This window comes from Pezoporus wallicus, unplaced genomic scaffold (assembly GCF_028554395.1).
Source record: "Pezoporus wallicus isolate ANWC-B61680 ecotype Strahan unplaced genomic scaffold, APGP_CSIRO_Pwel_v1 contig_7657, whole genome shotgun sequence".
Lineage (NCBI taxonomy): Eukaryota > Metazoa > Chordata > Aves > Psittaciformes > Psittacidae > Pezoporus > Pezoporus wallicus.
The window spans coordinates 407,179-432,108 of record NW_026642120.1 but is presented as its reverse complement, the minus strand read 5'-3'; the positions used below and the strand labels follow the sequence as shown (position 1 = coordinate 432,108).

The 24,930-nt window shown below is 39.7% G+C and overlaps 1 protein-coding gene across 1 annotated transcript; it reads left to right on the top strand.

Annotated features, from left to right (window-relative positions):
* The first annotated feature begins 1,111 nt into the window (after positions 1–1,111).
* On the top strand, positions 1,112–22,698 carry LOC130608971 (sucrase-isomaltase, intestinal-like). The gene is made up of 6 exons (XM_057427470.1): positions 1,112–1,261; positions 9,596–9,652; positions 9,964–10,088; positions 10,449–10,537; positions 14,343–14,392; positions 22,546–22,698. Exons 3-6 carry the CDS (start codon positions 10,000–10,002, stop codon positions 22,696–22,698), a joined length of 381 nt encoding a protein of 126 aa, XP_057283453.1. The 5' UTR covers positions 1,112–1,261; positions 9,596–9,652; positions 9,964–9,999.
* Positions 22,699–24,930: the final 2,232 nt, after the last annotated feature.

Below are 24,930 nucleotides of genomic sequence, written 5' to 3'. Positions count from 1 at the left end.
ATAAAGTTGGTGACCACACTGGGAACATAAGCCAGATCAGTTTCATGATCAATGATTCTGTTGTATTACAAGTCATTACCATAAAGTACAATGGGACAAAAACCTTAGCCCAAGCCCCACACTTGAAAAACACTAATACAGCAAATACCGGATAGAAGTAAGATACGATATACTGAAACTGTGAGATCAAGAGGAACAACCTTGAGAGCCAATAAATCAGCATTGTGATGAGTGACTATTAATCCGGTCAGATCTATTGTTATCTCAACCCTTCGTGCCCCACGATGGGCACCAAAATGAACTGTCAAGGCTTAATCCCTAGCCAGACAACTTGTTCACTCACTCCCAGTGAGTGGTGTCAGGCTGGAAGCAATTGAGCCCCCCCCCCCCCCCCCTCCTTCCCCCGGGGCTCTCCCCTTCCCCGCTCCCAGAGGGATGGGGAGGAGGATCGAAAAGGTGCAACTCCCATGGGTTGAGACAAGAACAGTCCAGCAAACAATGTACAACACAAATCACCACCGCTACCACCAATGACAACAACGATAAGAGAAAATAACAAGGGAAGAGAATACAATACCACCTGCCGAGAAACAAGTCTGACCCAGAAGCCCGTGTCCTTCCGGGTAACTCCCAGTTACCCCCCCGGGCATGATGTGCTGTGGTATGGAATACCTCTTTGGCTAGCTTGGGTCAGGTGTCCTGTCTCGGCTTCCTCCTGGCTTCCCCTCCTCCCTGGCAGAGCATGAGCCTCACAAAGTCCTTGGTCAGGGTAAGCATTACCTAGCAACAACTGAAAACATCGGTATTATTAGCACTGTTGCCAGGCTGAAAGTCGAAACACAGCACTGCACCAGCTACCACGAAGGAGAAAAATGACTGCTACTGCTGAACCCAGGACATCAGGGCAAGGAGCATATGTGAGTGCAACAGCACAGTACCATTTAAGAAAAAGTAGTCTTTTCAATTTTAATTTTCATGTATTTTCACAAGAATAAGCATATTGAACTAAAAGACTGTCAATATCCTAAGTCAGAACTATGTGTTAGCAATGGAAATTGTTTGAATTAGCTTTTAAAGGCCTAGCAGTTCTGTTGTTTAAATATGCACAGATCACTGATCCTAGAACACAAAGATTTGAAGTCCCTCATGAACATGTGGGATCTTTCACTGGATCCGCAGCCTCCAATTTAAACTACAAAGTGGATGTGAAGCAGAACCCCTTTGGCATCGTGGTGATGAGAGTGAGCAACGGTAGAGTGCTGTAAGTAGCATTGGTGCTTTTTTTGAATAACACAGATGTTACTGGTTTTCTCTGAAAGCCCATGTTACCACGTAAGCAATGTGTGCCCAGGGTGTGAGGTGCGCTTTTGTACATGTAGTGTACTTCTCTTTGTTTGACTGATGGATGCTCTGCGAGGACTCTAGCTGTTCCTTTGCAAGTAAATTCTGTAATATGGAGAGCTCTGCCTGAAAGATTTGGGGTCTGTCTCTTTGTTCACTTTCCCCCAATACTAGGGAAATCTTTACAGCTACTTTGTGCCATCATTACAGGGATTTTTGCTATCCCAAGGACTCCTTTCCAGTGCTTCAAATCTCATGGGAAAATTCTTCATTGCTTTTTTAATCGTATTTGTCACAGTAATGTTGCAGCCCTGAATCACCAAAACCAGGCTGCCCTTTGGACTTACGATCATAGAATCATGGAATGGTTAGGGTTGGAAAGGACATCAAGAATCATAGAATCGTTAGGGTTGGAAAGGACCTTAAGATCACCAAGTTCCAACCCCCCTGCCATGGGCAGGGACACCTCACGCTAAAGCATATCACCCAAGGCTTGAACACTGCCAGGGATTCACAACCTCCCTGGGCAACCTATTCCAGTGCCTCACCACCCTGACAGAAAAGAATTTCCTTCTTATATCCAACCTAAACTTCCCCTTTAACCTGTTACCCCTTGTCCTGTCACTACAGTCTCTAATGAAGACTCCCTCTCCAGTTCCAACCCCCCTGCCATGGACAGCAACACCTAAACCTAGACCATGTCACCCAAGGCTCTGTCCAGCCTCGTCTTGAACACTGCCAAGGATGGAGCATTTACCACTTTGGTCAACCTGTTCTAGTGCTTCACCACCTTCCTTATATCTAACCTTAACTTCCTGTTCTGGGTTCAGCAGTAGCAGTCATTTTTCTCCTTCTTAGTAGCTGGTGCAGTGCTGTGTTTTTGTCTTTCAGCCTGGGAACACCGCTGATAACACTGATGTTCTTAGTTGTTGCTAAGTAATGTTTAGTCTGACCAAGGACTTTGTGAGTCTCAGGCTCTGCCAGTGAGGAGGGGAAGCCAGGAGGAAGCAGAGACAGGACACCTGACCCAAACTAGCCAAAGAGGTATTCCATACCACAGCACGTCATGCCCAGCATGTAGAGCTGGGGGCAGTTACCCGGAAGGGCTAGATCACTACTCGGCCGGGCTGAGTCTCTGTTGGCAGGTGATGAGGGGTTGTATTCTCTTCCCATGTTCTTTCCATTATCATTATTATTATTGGTGGTAGCAGTAGTGATTTGTGTTATACCTTTGTTACTGGGCTGTTCTTATCTCAACCTGTGGGAGTTACATTCTTTCGATTCTCCTCCCCATCCCTCCAGTAGTGGGGGAGGGAAAGGGGGGGAGTGAGACAGAGACTGTGTGGTTCTGATTTAAGGCTGGGCTTAAACCACAGCACTTCTCCCGTCTAAGTTTGAACCCATTACCAAGAACAGCTGGTGCAAGCCCTGTCATGTGACACTCCAAGTAAAGTATTTGATAGATTTGTATATTGACTGCTTTCTTCTCATGTAGGTTCTAAAATGAAATAAATAAATAAAACAAACCTAAAAACCTAACGGCATAGCTCCAAGACCTGTTAGAAAGGGCAAGTGTCAGGATGTGTGTGCTTATTAAATCAGTCCAAGAATGATTACCTGTCAGAGTCATAGGCCAGTTGGATTATCAATGCTTCAAGTTTAATTAATTAGCGATTACTTCTGTGGTCTTGTTAATATTGTTTTCTTGCTTAGAATCCTCTCTAATGATTGATTTGCAATTATAGAGAGCACAAAAGATGGACTTGGTATTCAGTAGTGCATGACTGATTAAACAGGTATATTGAGGGAGAATAAGAAACCTAGTCCAATAGAACCATGTTGAAACAGTGCTCTGGAGGACTGTCTACACTTTCAATAGGTTTTTGTTTAATTTGATAAAAGTGAATGCAATTTTGTCTCTGAAGAAGAAAATGACAATGATGATTGACTCCGAGTTTGAGCATCTTAAAGACAGCTGATGTTAGCACGGGATAAAAGCAGCCCCTCAGAAATAAATCCTTGATACACTTGTTTACACAAGTGTGTTCCCTCAACTCTTAAACAACCAAACAAAAGGGAGGCTTCATTGGAAGAGTGAGTATGAATGTGTTATTACAGTTCCACTATGTTTTTCGCAAAAGGCTTTTCAAGCACTGCATGTTATTACTAAAAGATAGATGGTATTGATGAATGTTCCCCAATTTCTGATTTTTGTGTTGATGTGCACTTGAAAACCAATAGATAAACATTCAAGTATTAGATTCCTCAGTTTCTACTGATGAAGGAAATGAATACCAATATGTACTAATGCATTGCTGTGCATAGCATTCAGTACAGATGAGCACGCTTCTTCAGTTAACATCCTTCTAACTCAGCAAATGATGGAAAAGTTCCCCTTAACAGCTGCCCTTTTACAAGATAGAATATGTCTGTCAACAGTTATTTGTTTCTGTAATCTGTGTGGCTCTCTCTCCAAAATGATTTCCAGTGCACGCATTTTTCAGTAATTCTGAGATAAGACTCTTACATGGACACCTTCTTAGACTTTGATCCAAGTTCTCTTAAGCAGACAAGTATGTGGTGCTGCTCTGTGAGTTCCTCACTGTATTGATTTGTTAACAGAGATAGACTGAGGACATATGGGTTAATATCAGATGACATGCTGAATCAAACAATGATACTCATTGTCTGCTTCTTGCTTTTTCTGACTTTGTATACAGAAAATATATAGAAAAAAGATTTTTCTGTACTTTGGGAATGCAAACAATCAAATATTATTACTATATTCATGAATATATTTTGCTTGGACCATGGAAATTACTAAAGCTTCTAAGCACTCACTTGAGTTAATGCTCTGAGTAAAAAACATTTAAAACCTTACATATCTAGTACATAATCAACACATTATGAACATTTTAGAAAAAGAAATCAATGTCAGGCTTGAATGAAAGTATATCCTTTAACATGAATATTTTTTGGCTGTTTTTATTGGAGTTTCTAAAGTAAAGTAATGATTTATAACTAGCTTGTGAGCTTCAAATAAACACCATTCATCACTATTACCTCAGCTTCATAAAGGAGCAATACATTTGCTTTACTTTGAGAGAGGACTTCAGTATTTTGTTGAAATAGGATATATACTAATAGAAACTAGGGGGAGAGACTGCATGTAATTAATTAATAATTTTTAATTTGTACCTCTTACTTTGAGAAACCTTCTAGGAGAGTTTTTTTCTGAGAAGACATTGCAGTGTTTACTTTTATGTACGGCAAGGTAAGCACTGAGTGAGCTCACTGGGGACAACAATATCAGTGTTGGATATTGTTATGAGCTGAATTGTTAAAATTAATTAGGCATCTAACAATGCAGGTAGATACTTCTGAATGTGAGCCATGGAAATATGTATGTCCTTCAGCTGTCTCTCCTGTATTTGTGATACCTATGTGTCCTCCACCATTAGCTGGCAAGGAAGCACTGTGCAGAAGAAGGTCCTAGCTAAGCACAGCTGTAGGACAAGCATAAAAAATTCCTGCTTCTCAGCTGTCTCCTTTGATAGCATGGTTGTTTCCAGCTCTGCTGGTTGAGACACTCTGCAGCCCAACAGGACTTTGCTTCTTGTCTAAATCCAACTGCTCTGACAACTGTAATTCTATATTAGCAGCCCTCTGTGACACTGAAATAAACATATATGTACACACACACCCCCCTTCTATTTCTCATGTCTTCTGAGTTTTCTACCTTTTCTGTGGGTTTGTTAGATTTTTTTATTTTCTTTGTAAATTTGATAGCTGTGGAGGAATTTGACAGGAGAAACTATGTGCTGTCAAGATAAAATTACTGAAGAAAGTGATGCACAGTATGATTTGCCCTGGTGAAATATCATGAAGGTCATTTTTGTTTTCAGGAGCAATATGTATATTAGCTCACATTTGTCTCACTATAAACAAACACTGTTGTAGAAATAATCACATTTATTTTTTATGTCTACTAAATATTCCTCTTATAAGCTACCTGTTCTTAATAATTAGTACATTCAGGTTTGAAGATAGTTCTTATCTGAACAGCTCTATTGAGTGTAGACTCATTAAGTTAAACTAACAGTGAACAGAATCAAGTTAGACTAATTTTAAGTCGCTGAAGTTCGTTTCTTATTAAATTGTTCTGAGTTCTCTTTTATAGGGGAAACAACTATTACAAAAGTTGTTAAAATTTTTAAGGTTTTTGTTGCTAATAGTAACAGAAAAACAACATTAGAAAAGAAATGAAATAAAGCAAGGCACTCTTATTTCCATAGATTAGACATAAAAACGATTATCTTGCAAGATTAAGAGAAATACAGATTAGATGTAAAATCTAATCTATGGTGAAAGGTGATGAAAGCACTCTTCAAGTTCTGTTGTTTGCTTGATGTGCGTAGATATTACCCAGAAATAGTACTGCTATATGCAGATTTGCCTGAAGATCCATCACATCTGCTTGCTTGTGTTACCTGTATATTTGGGGAAGTGTTTGTTTTAATGCAAAAAGTTCTCATAAAAGAGACGTATGCCAGGAAGAAAAAAACAGATCTGTAGGAAGGTGTCAGGATTTTTGTTTTATTGTTTGCTATATTTTGAGAAGTTTCAAGTTCTACCTGTGATACATTTTTAAATACCCCAGAACAGATACTGTTATTAGATTTTAATCATCTTACTTTCCCTTTTTATCCTTTAAGTCAATGGATAACTTATATGGAGTTCAAACTTTCTTCCTGTGTTTGGAAGACAACACTGGAGCCTCCTTTGGTGTTTTCCTAATGAATAGCAATGCCATGGGTAAGAAATCTTTCTCTGTAGCTCTCAACATTACAGTTAAATGTCTTTTAAAATAATCTGTGGAATTGGGATCAAAATTGAGTTGTTGTAGCTGTCCTTTTTTTTTTTAAAGATACTTCACGCGACATTTTAAAGAAAGTTATCTGCAGATATCTGATGACAGTCATTACTGTAAGCTGCTTATGCCAACCTCATGGAGTTTAACCATGCCAAATGCAAGGTCCTACACCTGGGTCGAAACAATCCCAGGCACAGCTACAGGTTGGGCAAAGAAGAGATTCAGAGCAGCCCTGCAGAGAAAGACTTGGGGATGCTGGTTGATGAGAAACTGAACATGGGCAGGCAGTGTGCACTCGCAGCCCAGAAAGCCAACGGTATCCTGGGCTGCATCAAAAGGAGCGTGACCAGCAGGTCAAAGGAGGTGATCCTGCCCCTCTACTCTGCTCTTGTGAGACCTCACCTAGAGTATTGTGTGCAGTTCTGGTGTCCTCAACATAAAAAGGACATGGAAGTGTTGGAACAAGTCCAGAGAAGGGCCACGAGGATGATCAGGGGACTGGAGCACCTCACGTATGAAGATAGGCTGAGAAAGTTGGGGCTGTTCAGCCTGGAGAAGAGAAAGCTGCATGGAGACCTCATAGCAGCCTTTCAGTATCTGAAGGGGGCCTATAGGGATGCTGGGGAGGGACTCTTCATTAGAGACTGTAGTCACAGGACAAGGGGTAACGGGTTCAAACTTAAACAGGGGAAGTTTAGATTGGATATAAGGAGGAAATTTTTTCCTGTTAGGGTGGTGAGGCACTGGAATGGGCTGCCCAGGGAGGTTGTGAATGCTCCATCCCTGGCAGTGTTCAGGACCAGGTTGGATGAAGCCTTGAGTGATATGCTTTAGTGTGAGGTGTCCGTGCCCATGGTAGGGGGATTGGAACTTGGTGATCTTAAGGTCCTTTCCAACCGTAACTATTCTATGATTCTATGATTCTGTGATACACAATACAAGCAGTGTGTATCTCACAGATAACTTGAAGATTACAACTGAAACCTGATGGTTCGAAAACCATCTGGTGCCTGTGCAGTAGACCAAATTCCTTTCCATGATTTAAATTTGTCTGAATTTTTAACTTTTTTTTCCCAACTGTAGGCATATTAGCACCAAACAAGAGATAAAGGTTTGGAAGAAATAGATTTATGGGCAGTGTTAGCTAATAGTCAGTTAAAATGTGTTGAATGACTCTGCTGTTAAAGACGGGTAGGGGAGAACGTGCAATTCAAAACTCTGTGAGCCCATAGAAGCAGGTTCTGGTGTCACAGAACTGAAAAGGCAAACACGTTGCAGCTATGCGCCATTGAATTTCTGTCTCTGAAATAGCACTTTTCACATTTGGCAGACTGTTTTCTGCCTGTTGAAAAATAGTAATAATAATATGATATTTGTTTTCAGCCTCAGGATCAGCTGTGTTTGTACCTGATTCAGTGTTTGTAAAAGCCTCCAAGTATTCCTTTCCTTTTCTTCAATGTTTACTACACTTTCCTGCCCTGTATGCACTCTTTATAAAGCTCACACTCAGGGAGACACAGTTGTACGACCACTTGTGCAAGAGTAAGTTTACTCATCAGCCTATGTGGTATTCTTATTGGGAATAACTAAATCAAACACACTAAATGTTGTTAAGGACTTTCTGAAGACTGATGTAGTCTGTGAAAATGCACACTGGAATGTTTATAGACAACTTAGTTCATGAATTACCATACTGGTGTAATCAGAACCTATCTGTAATTTCTCCATCTATGCACATGTTATTATCAGTCACTCTTACAAGTTACAATGACATGTTATTGTCAGCTAATTAAATTATTCTCCACCATCACATATATATATTTACTTGTTTGTGTGTATACACACACATTATAATGTATGCTTCCCTGCCTTGAAACTCTTGAATAAGCCATGTCAAGGACACATGCACACCTACACTTTCACATATGTAAAGGGTACCAACTAAACTAGTAAGACTTTTTTTTAAAAGGCAATTTTGATATGCCACTCTACAGTCATGATGGTATAGTTCCTAAACAGAGTTATTGCTATAACCTTCCCACTCGCCCAGGTTCTACTGTGGAATATCTATAAGCAGTTACTGTGGGATCCAGGGCTTCTTATTTCCCCTGTACTCAGTAGGTTTGACTGGTTTGGTATCTATCTCATGATCACTTCATAGGGCACAGGGATACTTTGAGGCACCAGTTCCAGCTCTTTTCTCAGGCAGGCGACTGCAGCATAAAATCCCAGTTACTCTAGTCCTGTTATTCCTTTATTTCTCTGATTAGAAACCACCTTCAAGTTCTGAACCTTTGTTGTTTGGTCTTGTGACAATTCTGTTATTCAGCTTAAAGGTTATAGCTCCTCTACTATATATGCCTTTCCTTCTGAAATCACACTCCCCCTCCTTTTGAATGCTGCAGAAAGCTGAACCACAAAAGTAGGCTCTGATATTTCCCCAAGGATCCCAGGAAATTTGCTCTGATCCAGTTCTTTGTCTTGAGCAGACCTGTAAAGTCTTTTGGCAAAGTGATTGCGGAGGGCCTTGTTCAGTAGCATTACCACAGCTCTATCGCCAGTGCAAACATGGTTTTTGCAAAAATCTCAGTGAGAAAAGAATGGACTGATATGTACTTGCCAGCAGACAAACTGGGACTCCATTTGAGAGGAGGTTATATAGACCCTATTCAATAACTCGCTAACACAACAGTTGCAAAGTCTGCCTTTAAACTGAGTGGGTTTATGTTTTGTTTTGGTTTTTTTTCAAGAGTGGGCATGGGACTTTCAGGTTTTCAGCCTGTAGATGGATTCCCAGCAAGCTTAAGTTTTCCTCTTTCTTTTTCTTTTTTTTCCCCTCTTCATTTATGATTCCAGTTTTATCACTGCTGAAATGAAAAATCTTGCACTTTGTGCTATAAAATACAGCTCCCATTTTCTAGTCCTCGATGGAGTCAAAATCATCTGGTCTGATATTCTGATTCACCTCAACTTTGTTTTATCCCTGAATTTCCATCAGAATCAGCTTTTCTTGCTGATTTTCAGCTTGTCTGAGCTGCAAGGAAACAGATTGTGGCTTATTCTGTGGCAGAATCTTGTAACTTGTGACTGTTAATGCCAGTAACACATATGCCATGGAGAAAACCAAACCATTTATTAAATACATAAATGAAAGTAAGGATCTGAAAGATGCCAGCTCAAAAAAGGGGGAAATAAAGAAGACACAGAGATACTTGTGGGTATGATATGAGCTACTGGATCTGAAGCGTTGCGACTTTGGGTTGAAGTCATTGAGCTGCTGAATTGTAAAATGTTGATTCAGTGGCCTCCCAGCAGCTTTGCAGAAATTGTGCTTGGATTGTTCTCTTCCTTTCTGGATATCATTTCTTTTTCATCTTCCAGGGTGTGGTTTCAATTCAAGCATATATTCCTGATGCTGTGTGGTATGAGTATGATACGGTAAGTAAATGCAGAGGAAGCTGTGGGGAGATTTTGTAAATGGTGATGTGATGAAATAAGATTTTCAGCCCTGCTTTGGTGAGAGACGCCTAAAGTAAACCCTGCAGGAAGTAAACGGTGAGATAAGGGAAGAAAGGTGGTGGGTTAAGTGCATGACTCAATGCCTTTACGTGCCCATTGGCAAGTAGATATTTACATAATTTGAGCCTTTTCTAAAAGGAAGCTTTAAGATAAAACTCAGGTTGTAAGAAAAAGTTCACAGCAGAGAGTAATGGAACATACCCATTCTGTTTAAATTCCCTGTCAATAAGGGAGCAAAAATTTCAGTGAGAAAAGAATGGACTGATATGTACCTGCCAGCTGACAAAATGGGACTCCATTTGCGAGGAGGCTACGTCTACCCTACTCAACAACCAGCTAACACAACAGTTGCCAGGTATGACTTAAAACTGAGTGGGTTTATGTTTTTTCTTCAAGACTGGCCTTGGGACTTTCAGGTTACAAACCAGTAGCAGCCCTTGAAATATGGGGGTAACTGTGAGCCACACTTCCACAACTGTTCACATGACAGGCGCAGTGATTAATTCCAGGTTTATTTGCATAGCATTTTGTAAACTTGCCATGTGTTTTAATAAATTGACATAAAAATGAAAGGCAGCCAAGGGCTAATCTAAGGTAATTCTCAAAGTATTGCAGCCCTGTTGAGCGTCACTTTCTCAAAATGAACATGAAGGATGCATTCAGACTGGTTTGATATTTGTTACAGATGTAAGACAGAAAATCTCTCTTTCAACAGCCGCAAGAATCCAATGGGACTTATAATTGCTCTGGATGACAATAATGCCGCTTCTGGGAACTTGTTCTGGGATGATGGAGAATCTACAGGTGAGCAGTTAACAATTGTGAAATAAGTATTATTAGCAAAACTTTAATGCATACAAGTTTCAATCGTCCTGCTGATTTCATGGAGCAAGAATAAGGCATTGTGAATATTGAAGCCTCCTATTAATACCTGAGCATTACTTTTTCAGCACTATTAATAGTGAAGCTGTAATTGTTACTGATTTAGTTTTCACTTGTTTAGGTTTCACTATGGCCTTAAATACATAAATGTTTGCTACATTAACATGCTGACTGTTAAACCATGCGGTCAAGCCATATTCTGGCATTCATAGAGACTGGTTTCAAGGGGGACAAGAATGCAAATAATTAGTGTTTGATGCTAAGAATCGGTAGAAGATGAAAAACTAGCAGTAGTTTTTATTCACCTTCTGGAATTATTAAATTGCTTATGAAAAGAGTTGAAATTTTGTTACCTCCAAATTATGGTGCTGAAGCCAACTATTTCCAGGCCATGTGTTTTCCAAAGCATAATGGTGTATATGCATGTGAGTAAGCTTGTATGGGTTATATTTGTCATGTTACAAACCTCTCCTTTAGTAAAGAGGCCAGAGAACTTGTTTCCTCCTTGAACTCTAAATATGCAAGGCCTGTCAGCATCGCTTCTTGTGATCATAGACTCATTGAATGGTTTGGATTGGGAGGAACCTTAAGGATCTTCTAGTTCCAACCACCTTCCATGGGCAGGAAGCACTACTAGACCAGGATGACAAAATCTCAGAATCATTCCTGAAAGCCACATCCATCCTGGTCTTGTGCACTTCAGCAGCCGCAGCCTCTTGGGCCAACCCGTTACATTTTTTGCCACCCTCATAGTGAAAAATTTCTTCCTAATATTTAATCTACCCTCTTCTAGTTTAAAGCCATTGTCCTTACCAACACTGTCACCCCACAAAGAATGCCACCAAATTTGTCAAGCACAATTTTGCCATGTTGGCTGTCATCAATCACCTTATTTTCCACGTGACTGAGCATAGTTTCCAGGAGGACCTGCTCCATGATCTTGCTGGGCACCAAGGGGAGACTGAGCAGCCTGTAGTCCCCTGGGTCTTCCTTTTTCCCCTTTTTAAAAACGGGGGTTACGTTTCCTCTCTTCCAGTCAACAAGAACTTAACTGGGTCGCCACGACTGCTCAACTATGATGGACAGTGGCTTGAACACTTCATGTGCCAGTTCCCACAGGACCTGCTGATGCATCTCCTCAGGTCCCGTGGTCTTGTGCACCTTCAGGTTCCTTAGATGGTTATGAACCTGATGTCATCCTACAGTGGTTGTTTCGTCATTCCTCCAGTCCCAGGCATTTTTGCCCGACTTCCATATTGTTGGTATGCATCGTTCGTTAGCTTGGAGGTGATCCTTGAATATTACCCATCTTTTCTTGGCCTCTCTTCCCTCCAGGGTTTTATGCCATGTTACTCTACCTAGTAGATCCTGGAGCAGGCTAAAGTCTGCCCTCTGGAATTCCAGGGTACTGAGCATGCTGCGCACCCTCCTCGCTGCCCTAAGGATCTTAAACTCCTCTATTTGATGTCTGTGCAGCCAAGGCTGCCCTTGAGCTTTGCATTCCCCACCCAGCCCTCCCTATTGGTGAGAACAAGGTCCGGCATTGCAGCTCTCTGCATTGGCTCCTCTATCACTAGAAGGCAGTTATCATGTTGAGCTGGTGATGACAGCACTTACCTCACCATTCATTTTTTTTCTTTCAAGCAATTTACAACACACATTCCTTTTTCTTACTCTAAGATTAAGGTCACTGCTTAACTCAGATGAAGTTAAAATTAAAACCAAACAAACAACACAAGGCTTTAATATGAGGTTAAATTTATGCGTGGAATACATGCATGTCTAAGGAAAGCAGAGGTCATGCTCAAGCAATGGAAAAAACCTTTTTCATTCTATATCCATAGACATATACTTCATGTTAATCTTGAGATGAAGGAAAATTTGGAAAATGAAGTGTCTAAATCTAAACACTTTAGGCTGCTCTTTCAACCTTTGTCTTTTATTGCACACTTTTTAGAAAAGTCAGCAAAGAGTTCAAAGGGTTCTTCTGAAATGATTTTTTGAAGAAGCTTTACAAAATGCTCAGGCTTGTATAAAATGATTGAAGGACTTGTATTTCACAGAATTTATTGTTTTATTTACAACAAACCATAGCATTCAGAGCTAAGGATTTTGGTTTATGGTGTATGCCCGTTCATAGTGTTGCATTTCAAGTAGCCCCAATCTCCCGATTCATGCATCAATGCTGTATCCATAGAATGCCGTCAGTGGCAAAAGTGCCAGAGTTTCCTTTAGATACACTGAAAAAAACATAGTTTAAAAAATAGGAAATTGGTAACAATAAGAATGTACAGATAAAAATGAAGTTGGAGTCATACTACTATTGAGGTAAAAAAAAAAAGTAATGCTTATATTTTTGTTAATGCAAATAACGACACACAATATTATGTGTGTTTAATTTATAATCCTGAAAATTAGTTAGAGGTCCTGCAGGCAGTAATTCATGGAGGTATTTTACACACCAGGTGTCTACCTATGCATGACTGTTTTTTTTGAGAGAGATATTTAGGAGATATTCAGGAGATGACAGCGATTGTCCCATATGAATCAACCTCACTATTGTAAATCCACAGCAGTATCTGAATTCGTGCATTCTTACTTCAGATACAACTAACAAAAGACTAACATCTTCTACAACTAATCACCTTCTTCTAGACACTTAAGTGGTCTAGTTTCTCTGGTTTATTCTCCTCTTGCTAAAAGCTACCTTTATCCTTTGTCACAATATATTTGTTTCACTTGTGCAGGGATCAGGGGTTCAACTGAACTTCCATGAAAGCAGGCAGGTCTTGGCCTTCAAAACTGCATTCCCATTTCTTAGTTGCATAGCTACCTTGTTCTCTTCAGTGTGCATTCAACCTGAGGATCTCTCATTTGTTATTTTCATTGTACCAATCATATCACCCAGAAAAATTCTCAAGCCTCTATTACTTTATTTTTAGTTTTGTGGAAGTTTGGGATGCTTTTAAGAAATAGAGCTGTGATTTGTCTGGTTATTGCTGCCATAAATATTGAACGTCTTGGGTGGCTGCTATAGGTATGGGTGACAGCTCTATGTACTCCTTTGTCAAGGCCTAAAATAACAAAGCTATTATTGTACTCACTTCTGTTAAGAAACAAAGCAATAAAACATCTTATGAGTTTCTTTCCTGACCAAAACTTACAGGTTGCACTCTCTTCAGGGAAACTGTTTACAATTTGTTTGCAATGACAGTATTTTCCGTTACATACATGGTGGAAAAAATGCCAGATTGACTCAACATTTGGATTTCTTTTCCCTGGGTGTGCATTATTTCCTCTCTTATGGTTCTGTGGTAGAGATTATTGCTATTATTCTTGTCATTTTTGCATGAAAAGCACTGTTTAGGGTATTTTAAAGGATTAGCTTCAAGCCATTCATCTACGTTTAAGACAAGGTAAGAAGGTGTAACAGTAAAATAAAATAAAATTAAAAAAAAACAGTACATTTCAGAAAAGCTGGTTTCAATGAATGTTTGGGAAATGTGGAAAATCAGACATCCTGGGAGACTGTCCTAAGGAAAAAAGTAAAGGAGACATTTCCATTTCTCAGAGAAACATTAGTAAATATTTGAGAAACTCAGTGCAGTCTCTAAATGCAGTAATGATAATAATTAGAAATCCATTGGTCTCTAGTAGTGCCACAGTTGTGGTTTTAATGCTGTTCCTTTCCACACTGCAAATGTAAACTTCTTTCTTCACTTTTTAGGTACAATTGACAGTAAAGCCTACATTTACTATGAGTTCACTGTTTCCAGTGTAAGTATTTTTGAAAATGGGGGTTATATTTCTCTTTTTCCAATCATTGGGAACTTCACCTGACTGCCATGATTTTTCAAATATGATGGACAGTGGTTAGCAACTTCATTTGCCAGCTCCTTCAGGACCCGCAGATGGATTTCATCAGGACCCATGGACTTGTGCACGTTCAGGTCTTAAAGATGGTCTCGAACCAAATCCTCTCCTACAGTGGGCCCAAGGTCTTTATTCTCACAGTCCCTGCCTCTGCCTTCCAAGACTTGGGTGGTGTGGTCTGAACATTTGCCAATGAAGACTGAGACAAAGAAGTCATTCAGAACCTCAGCCTTCTCCAAATCCAAGATCGCCAGTTCTCCTGATGGCTTCCGGAGGGGGTCTATGTTGTCCCTAGTCTGTCTTTTATTCGCTACGTACCTATAGAATCCCTTCCTGTTATCCTTAAAATCCCTATCCAAGTTTAATTCTAGCTGGGCCTTAGTTTCCTAACCTGGTCCCTAGCTTCCTGGACAACATCCCTGTATTCTTCCCAGGCTGCCTGTCCTTGCTTACACCTTTTATAAGCCTCTTTTTTCATTTGAATTTTCCTCAGGGGCTCCTTATCCATCCAAGGAGGTCTTCTGGCCCTCCTGCTGCACTTCCTTCTAGTTGGGATGCAACACCCCTTGAGCTTGTACTAGGTGATCCTTGAATACCAACCATCTTGGGCCCCCTTCCCTCTAAAGCTATATTCCATGGAACTTTCCTAAGCAGGTTCCTGAAGAGGCCAAAGTCTGCTCTCTTGAAGTACAGGGCAGTGAGCTTGATGCACGCTCTTCTCACTGGCCTGGGGATCTCAAATTCAACCATCTCATGATCTCTGCATCCAAGGCTGCCCTGGAGCGTCACATTTCCAACGAGCCCTTCCCTGTTGGTGAGCACAAGGTCAAGCATGGCACCTCTCCTTGTCAGCTCCTCTATCACTTGCAAAAGGAAATTGTCTTCCACACAATTGAGGATCCTCCTGGATTGCTTGTGCTGGGCCATACCACCCTTCCAACAGATGTCAGGGTGGTTGAAGTCACCCATGAGAACAAGGGCCTGTGAGTGTGAGGCTTTTCCTATCTGTCTATAGAGTGCTTCATCCACAAATTCCTCTTGATCAGGTGGTCTGTAACAGATCCCCACAGTAATGTCTCCCATCACTGTTCTCCCTTTAACCCTGACCCACAAACTCCCTATTGACTGCTTACCTGTTCACAGAGAGAGTTCCATACTCTTCAGCCTATCCTTAACATAAATAGCAACTCCCCCTCCCCACCTGCTGGGCCTGTCTTTTCTGAAGTGCCTGTAACCTTCCATTCCAACACTCCAGTCATAGGAGCCATCCCACCATGTTTCTGTGATGCCTATTATATCATACCCCCGTAGATGTGCACACATCTCTAATTCCTCTTGTTTGATCCCCGTGCTATGGGCGTTTATATAGAGGCATCTCAGCCAAGCTCCAAATGAAGCCGGCTCATTGGCTGGAACGGCTGGGATATCTCTACATTGCTCCAAGCATTTACCATAGGTGCTGGCAACTGACTGGGTGTGTTGGGATGGAATGATGCCCCCCTCCCCCAGTACATCTAGTTTAAAGCCTCCTTGACCAGTCTGGAAAGCCTCCTACCAAAACTCTGACCACCAGCCCCCAGTAGACCTGGCCTACTAAATTGAGTCCCAAGACTCAAATCCCAAGTCCCCATTTTGAAAGATCTTACAGTAATTTTCAATGTCCTTCAAGGACCGTTCTGTTCTCCTTCCTCATTCTCCTGTGAGATTTACTAAGAAGCAAAATATTTGGCAAAATCAAGTCATGTTCAAAACACTGTCATTTTAACTGGCATTAAAATCTGCTGGTTTTAATTTTCCTAGTTAACATAAGAATCTACAGAAATTCTATTTAAGAATAATAAACTCAGCAACAACATTTATTGAACAAGAGGAATACAAAACACCAGTGGTAGTTAAAACACAAGCCAGAAGGTGGTGAATGTGATCTTTGTTATTCTCAAAATACTGAAAAAATCTTTGAATATAGTAAAAATATCCAAAGAGTGAGGGAGACGTACGGCTTGTCTGCACCCACAGAATCTACTTCAAGGCTATGTTTTAGGGTTTTGTTTTTTTTTTAAACTGAAATGTTCTTGGCAGGGTTCTTTTATGGCAGAGTGAAGTCCAACTAGTGTTTCTATTCAATATTTACCCTAGATACCATATGACAAGGACTCCAAGTGATACGATAGCATATTTTTAGTATAATAATAGCAATAATTTCTGCTAAAGTTATTCTTTCCTTTGCCATGGTGAAGTTGCTACCAGGGTAGCAACTAAGAAAGAATGCATGAGAACATGGGAGTGAAGCACATGCATTACTGGGTTTTTTTTAATCATACAGTCATTGGTAGATAGGAAACTTCAGTCACTGTTGGAGTTTGAGACTCTTATAACAAAATCATTAGTTGGCTGTAATGTTGTTGAATTAAAAATTAACATAAACTTTCACATTTAGAGTAATAAGGAAGTTACACTCTGGCACATGTGCCAGCCACTGTACAGATCCATTGTTTGGACTTTTAATATAATAAGGAATGGAATTGACTTGGAACTGGAATTTTTATATCAGGGAAATTGAATATGAACCTTCACTTGTTAGAACCCCACAAGATCACAGTAGAGTAGAGGTTAACTGCCTGTAACAGACACCTGCCAGCCTTTTCTTATTTCTGAAACAAGCAAAAAAAGGAATCTGGAACTCAACTATGAGATATCTCTTTTGTAGTTTTGGTCATTTGGGTATGACTATCCATGTGAAGTCAAACTCTAGGCCTGTTATGGAGTGAATATATTTTGAACACTTGCTCAGGTTGAAAGGTGCTTTGATTTTGGTGAAAACAGATGATTAAATATCTATTAATAATTAAAATGTGTGCAGTAGGCATAGTTTCATGTGAACAACTAGGCAGAATTCATATTAAATATCCAGATTTGGAAGCCTAATTCATTAACATACACTAGCTTATCTAACCTCAGAATACTTCACAGAATCACAGAATCCCAAGGGTTGGAAGGGACCTCAAAAGATCATCTAGTCCAACCCTCCTGCAAGAGCAGGGTAACCTAGAGTACATCACACAGGAACTTGTCCAGGCGGGCCTTGAATATCTCCAATGTAGGAGACTCCACAACCCCCCTGGGCAACCTGTTCCAGTGATCTGTCACTCTCACAGTAAAGAAATTTTTCCTGATGTTCACATGGAACCTCCTATGCTCTAGTTTACACCCATTACTTCGATTGAATGTTTACATTCAACTGTAACAGGAATCTGAAAGTAATTTTAAACTTGCTTTCAGGAGATCTTTAATAAATAGGTTGCAATTCTCAGTGGTTATTTTAAGGATAACTTGTATGAATAAAGCAAATGAAAAGTTCTCATCTAATGCTGCCTGAATATCCAATGGGTTTTGGATAAATGCCTGTATTATTCTCTATTTAGCACCTATCTATATAATAGCATTTTAAAAATACTAGAAATACTTGTTATTAGCTTGGCTATATTTCAGTACTTCTTAGCAAGTATTTATTAATGGTTTATTAAAGCACTCATGTTGCTCACTGTTGTAATAGGTTATTATGAAGAGTTTCTCAGGAATTCTTGGGAAGGTAACATTCAGATATGGAACTTTCCACAGTGCCACGCAGATTTTGTTTTTATGGATAATGTGGTAGCATTTAAATATGTTTGCAGTTTCTTCTAAATTATCATATATAATGTATTTCTGTAGTCACAGTATTTTCAAAATTAATATTCTATCTCTACTGTCATATGGCCAAAATTTTCACCACTTTATTTAACATGCTTGAGAAATCTTCCTTTTCAATCCAATATCTTTGATTCTTCAGTTCAGCTAGAAGTGAACTTTGGTGTTCCAAAGTTTAAGCAGCAGTTCTATGTCTCTGTCAGCTGGGACTATTTCAGTCCCCCTACTGCCCGGTTAGCACAGTGATTTTGCACGTGGTGCAGTCAGGGTAATATGAACATGAGCTGTTGGAAGGGGTATGCAGAAGGGGAAGTGGGTCTGCACAGTTCTAAGCTGAAGCTGTGCTTCTGTGATTTCACTGCAGTAAATACCTTCTGCAACTGGAGCCAGCTAGAAGAAAAAACCCACACCTGCTCAAGCATGTCTGCACCTGCAGCTGCATCACTGGCTGTCTCAGGACAAGCAGGCAAAATCTTTGTTTTGAGTCTAGCAGGTTTAAGATCACTGACCCTGAGCAGATGCAGTTTTCAAGGTACATTTTAAAGAGAGTTTACCCAAGTCTGATACTAAAGAAATTTACTGCTTGCCCAGTTGGGAAGCAGGTCTTGGTATACCTGTTTCACGGTCTTCATCCTTATAAACATTATGTTGTACAAGCTTAATTATGACCTGGATTATGAAATAAGATGGTTACAGTGCTGTTTCTCATATAGTTTAATTTATATGTAATTACTTGCCATCGAATGTTTCCTTGTCCCAACACATTCAAACACAATGTGTCTTCTTTTCAGCAGAGGTTTCTATTATGAGGCAGCCACCAAGACCAAGCCAGGGTGATGCTCTGCATTGTAAATGGAAGCAATCAATCCAAAGACTCTGCTCTAGTATTCATTCACAACGCAGAATGGAGAGCAGGTCTGATCAGCTCTTGGGAACAGTAATTACTTCAGGCTCACATAATTACTGTAATTAAAATATAAAATACTTTTTGTTTCTAGATTTAGCTGGCATGGCCTGGTTTACTTATATAATTGACAATAATTTGACAGCAATAAGAATATTACCAGCATTTCTGTATATTAAGTATGAATGGAAATGTAGTGAAATGTTTCTTTCTGTTTTGAGAGATACTGTAACTAGAAAGTATGATCATTTACATACCATTTCCAGACATTCTAACACTTGAAATTTATAGAAAATAGCAGCCTCCTGATAGTATCTGAAGGGGGCCTATAGGGATGCTGGAGAGGGACTCTTCATTAGAGACTGGACAAGGGGTAACGGGTTAAAACTTAAACAGGGGAAGTTTAGTTTGGATATAAGAAGGAAATTCTTTCCTGTTAGGGTGGTGAGGCACTGGAATGGGTTGCCCAGGGAGGTTGTGAATGCTCCATCCCTGGCAGTGTTCAAGGCCAGGTTGGAAGAGGCCTTGGGTGATATGGTTTAGTGTGAGGTGTCCGTGCCCATGGCAGGGCGGTTGGAACTAGATGTTCTTAAGGTCCTTTCCAACCGTAACAATTCTATGATTCTATGATTCTATGATCTGAAGGGGGCCTACAATGATGCTGGAGAGGGACTCTGCATCAGGGACTGTAGTGATAGGACAGGAGATAACGGGTTCAAACTAAAACAGGGGAAGTTCAGGTTAGGTATAAGGAAGGAGTTCTTTACTGTGAGGGTGGTGAGGCACTGGAACAGGTTGCCCAAAGATGTGGTAAATGCTCCATCCCTGGCATTGTTCAAGGCTACACTGGTCAGAGCCTTGGGCAACATGGTCTAGTTTGAGGTGTTCCTGTCCTTGGCAGGAGGGCTGGAACTACATGATTTTAAGGTTCCTTTCTTACCCTAACCACTGTATAATTCCATGGTTCCATGAATTTATATATAGCTCAGTTTCCACTTTATTCTTTGGTAGTAACTGAAGGAGTACTTGTGCAACAGAAGATATGTAATTGCTTTTCATGTATACAGCTTTGGCTCATCCCTGGATCACAGAGTTGGCACCTTGAGTCAGCAAAACACTCAGGCCATACTCATTCTTGAGCAGTTCTGTGTATCATATACACTTCCTTTACATTTGAAATTTTATCTGCAATTTCCAAAGCATTGTTGAAGTAGGGTAGACTAAGCAGAGGCTGAAAATGTTGGATAGCATGTTACAAAGAAATAAAAGACACTAGAAAACTTACAGTTTGTCTTGGAAGAAATAATTACAGCACATTAGTCTAGTTCAATTACTACGGTAATTAAAGTGACTTGTGCATTTTTTCTGTAATTATAGTGTCACTAAAACTGCAAATCCCGTAAAAAAATAAATAAATAGTGCATTATTGAAGCAGCTGTTTAGACAATTATTGTGGAGTTAGCATTGGAAAGCAGTGTGATTTAATCAGTGAAGTTTCTGATTAGTACTGTGGTTTAGTACTTTGCTGTAATGATTCACGGGGGGGAGCATGGCTGCAAAGGAGCTGTTCTAAGAAAGTGGAGCAGTAATGCATCCATGCTGGTCACACAGCATAGATCAACAGCATATGCTATAGAGAAAGGTGTTCATATCCTCAGCTGAGAAACCAGGAACCATAAATTCCCCTTAAGCTTACTTGGTTGCCTCTGCAGGTACTTTGTGGAAATGGCCAAGGCTTCATTTGAGAAAAATAATATTATTTTAAAGCATTTGAGAAATGGCATTACTTGGTGAAAATATATTACCTGTGTAACCCTTACCATACTGAAGTGCGGAAAATTTAAGGTACTATTATTCCTGTCAGGTATGATGCAGTTCAGTCCCTTTAGAATATCTTATGTAAGCTAATGATCTATTACTTTAAATTTAATTTTCTTGGTGCTGTACATAATTTTATTGTGTCCCAGTTGGGTCATTTTGAAACTTTCAGACAGGAGCTGATATCTGTGGCCTGTTCAAAGACTCAGAGTATGAGCTGTGTATTCGCTGGATGGAACTAGGTGCATTTTACCCATATTCAAGGAATCACAACCAGAAAGGAACAAGGGTGAGTCACAAGTTTTTAATAGTTGTTAACTGCTGGGCCTTTGCAACACAATATAGAGACCAGCCAGAACATCGTACAAGCTCACCTGGCTCAAAAAATTACATTCCAAGCAAAATGGACACAAAAAGATGTTTGGCTCTTTATCAAATAAAAATTGTCTTTTTTATATGCTAGCTTGCCTATAAGGCTCCCCCTCACATGGGAGGCCTTATGCTGCTCTGGGATTTGGACCGCTTGCAGGAAGCATATTCTAAGTTTGCTTTGACTGAATCCCACTCCTACGTATTTTTCCCTGTGCATCATTTTTATTCCAACATGCTACACTGGCAAGACTAAAGTAGAGCGCTTTGGTGGCAAATGCACTTAAAGGAGCAAAGCTGACCTTAGTGCTCTCAGCCCTAATTGACCATAATTATACATCAAATGAGAAAATGGAACAGTGTAATCAGATTTTGGAGTAAGACTCGGCAATTTCTGTACTCTGCACATATGCCACCATCAGATATTGTATTTCTTTTAAGAGGAAAGTAATTGCCTAAATGTCGGTCTGTGCTGGCTAAGGACTATATTCTAGAAAGCTGTAAAACAAGATAACTGGAAAAATAAAAAAAAATGGGAACAGCACTTCGTTCCAGTTAAAGCTCCAGGTCTAGCAGAGTAGAGCTATTTATATAGCATATATCTGATGGATTAAGGTCTCCTTTTCAGAAACTGTGCTTTATCTTGCAGCGGCATACCTTTCGATAGGTCTTTTAATGCCTTTAAAAAAATGCAGATTCAGGGTTATCATGTTGCTTCCAGTCTTGCCCAATTTGCCAAGGTATTCTTCAATACATTTAATAGAGATTGGAAGTGCTCCCTGACATCAGTTGTTAGTGCTTCACTCTCTGCTTGCAAGTCCTGAGTGCTGCCCTGCAGAAAAGAGGGATAATAAATTATGTACACTAGGATGTGTCATGCCTTTGGGACACTTTGCATTAAGCAGTTTTTATAGTACTCCCCACAGGTTTTTCTCACCTTTTCCCTTTCCAGTTCCCCTCTTAGGGCTGACAGTGGTACCTGCTGGTTTTAGTGTCACTTCTTAATTGAAGCATAAATAAATGAAGGTGCTCTAATTTGGCAGAGAAATTTCCTTGTCTTTCTCTTGCTATGTTGATTTTAATGCATGTTTGGCAATTGTTAATAGGTTATATGAAGTCTGCAGACAAACATAAATGAAAAGAGGTGACAACTGTGAAGTCTTTTGTAAATATTAAAAAAATTGTTAATCTGTTTTTCTGCTTTTTGCTTTTGCCTGTTTTTTTTAGATTTTCTGAACAAGACAATCAAGCTGGACTAATAAAGGCTTTTCTCTTTCAGAGGCAATATCTTGTTTCCTGTAAGTCAACATCTGAGGAGACTTCCAAGAACATGCTGAATTTAAGATGCATCCTGTTATCCCATCTCTACATATTAATGCATGTGGCACATGCCTATCCATGGCAGCACCATGATCTGCCCTATGCTCCATGAATAAGTGGAACTCCTTTGATCTTCTTAGCCGGAAATTCCACTCAAACTTCTGTAATTATGATGCTCTTAGGATTTTTTCCTTAGTTACAGCAACTTTCCTTTCAAAAAAAAAAGAACAAGATTAAGAATATGAGCTTTCAGGCTCATCTCATTTGAACAGTACTCTTAAAACTATTAGGTAGTTATTCCTGCAGTAAGAGGAGGATTTACCATCCTAATTAATCTGTCTAGAAAAATGTGATAATTTCATTCTAAGAAAAAAACCTTGTAATGTGAAAGCAATTTAGTAGAAGGCTGTTTTGTCATAAATATGATAAAGACACTGGCTTTTGGGGACAATTAAAACTTTAACCAGCTTTTTATGAATGTATCTGAAGCAGATATAGCCTCTTTGGCAAAAGCCTGCTGATACAACTTTATACAGGGAAGACTGACTGAAATTTAAAATCTTCTTTTGCACAAATACAAACAAATAGAATACTACCAACCCTCAGAGAAGATACAGGTATGATGGCACTGGAGCTTTATGGCTGGTTTTTCTTTCCTCCTAATGACTTCCTTTAAATTTCATAGGATTGGTTTAGGAAGATGACTGGGAGATAAATTGAGTGGCATGCAATATATTTTAAAACATTCTAACATTTGAGAAATATGAAATGTGATTGATTACCTGAGGAAACTGAGAAGAAAAATACTGTTTTCTACAGCCGAAAAAAACCCATGGGAATCACTGTCACTTTGAATGACACTCTGAGTGCAGAAGGACATCTTTATTGGGATGATGGGGTTCGCATTGGTATGTATGATGGGTTTTGCCTTCATAAAATCCTTTTTTGCTATGAGAATGGATGGTCAAGCTCTAAAACAGGTTGCCCAGAGAGGCTGTGGAGCCTCCATCCCGGAGATATTCAAAGCACAGACTAAGACAGGCAAAACAAAATTCATTGATATGAACTGGGGAGAGATGAAATGAATTACATCAGTTCCTGAAAGCCAAATAATGCTCAGTAGCTGACATATGAGCTTTTCTGTCTGTGGTTTTCAACAGCAACCTAGTCTTCAAAGTGGAAAATCCAAGATGTAAGAAGCTGTATCTCTTAGCCTTTGCTTGCGGAAAGTAGTGATGGTAGTTACTTTTGACTTAGGAGTCCTCCGTGCAGTATAGGGTACTGGGGGAGGAGAATTAAGAGCAGATGGAAATGATGGACTCTGGCCAAAGCAATCACATTTCTGGAGGACATATCTGAACATGCATTCAAGAAGCAAGATTGAAATTAAACCTTCAGAGTAGCATTACAGAAAGTTATTTTTCCTGATTTAAACTGCATAATGCTATGATTTATAGAATTAATATGTTGTATGAAGGAAATTGTGCCTGGGATGAAAGGCAACACAGATAACAAGGATTTGTCCTGAAACCAATGGGAACCATAACTAGATTTTGTGGGAAGCTTTAGCTGATTTTGTCAACATTACTGAATTTAAATGGTCTTCAGATAAGAGATATTTAAAAGTCATTTATCCTTTCCATCCGGTGTATTACTGTCCTGGGTTGTAATAACAATAAGCTATCACCCTGGATTACTGCAAGTAATAGCAGAAAATAGTGTTATTTTGCATAATGATGTGTAGGGAAGTTTGCAGGGTGTTGTTAGTGTATTTTCTGGTGCTTCACTTACACCGCTCCCTTTTAGCACTGTATTTCAAAAATGATGGCTAGGTTTATGGAAGTCTGATAATAAATGAAATTAGCATAGATTACAAGGTGTCTCTCACCAGGATGCCTGGGATCTAGTTTTGGTAAGGCAGAAAGGCAAGAACCTACAGTGCTCGTGATTATCAGCATTACATTCAGTGCATTTAGTGCTTAATAATAGGATTGGTAAAATTTACAACAGCAATTTCTAGTATGGCCATGTGTCATTGGACAGTGAACAGAGCTGGATGTGGGAAATTACTTCCATGCCTTTTTCAATGAGAAATGTTTTTTCTCTTTCTGGTCTCAGCACCCTGGATCTCCCTAATGCTCTTTGTTTGCTTTTTGTATCTTACCTCTAAAATGTTATTATCTTGTTCTTGTTTAATTAGCACACTGTCCTATGAAAGTATTTTATGTTTAAAAGCATATGTCTTTTGGACATACAGAAGTTTTCTTTATGTATAATTAGACATATTTGTTTAAAGTATATGGACAAAATTCTTGAACTGAAATTTTGATAATCTCACTTCTTC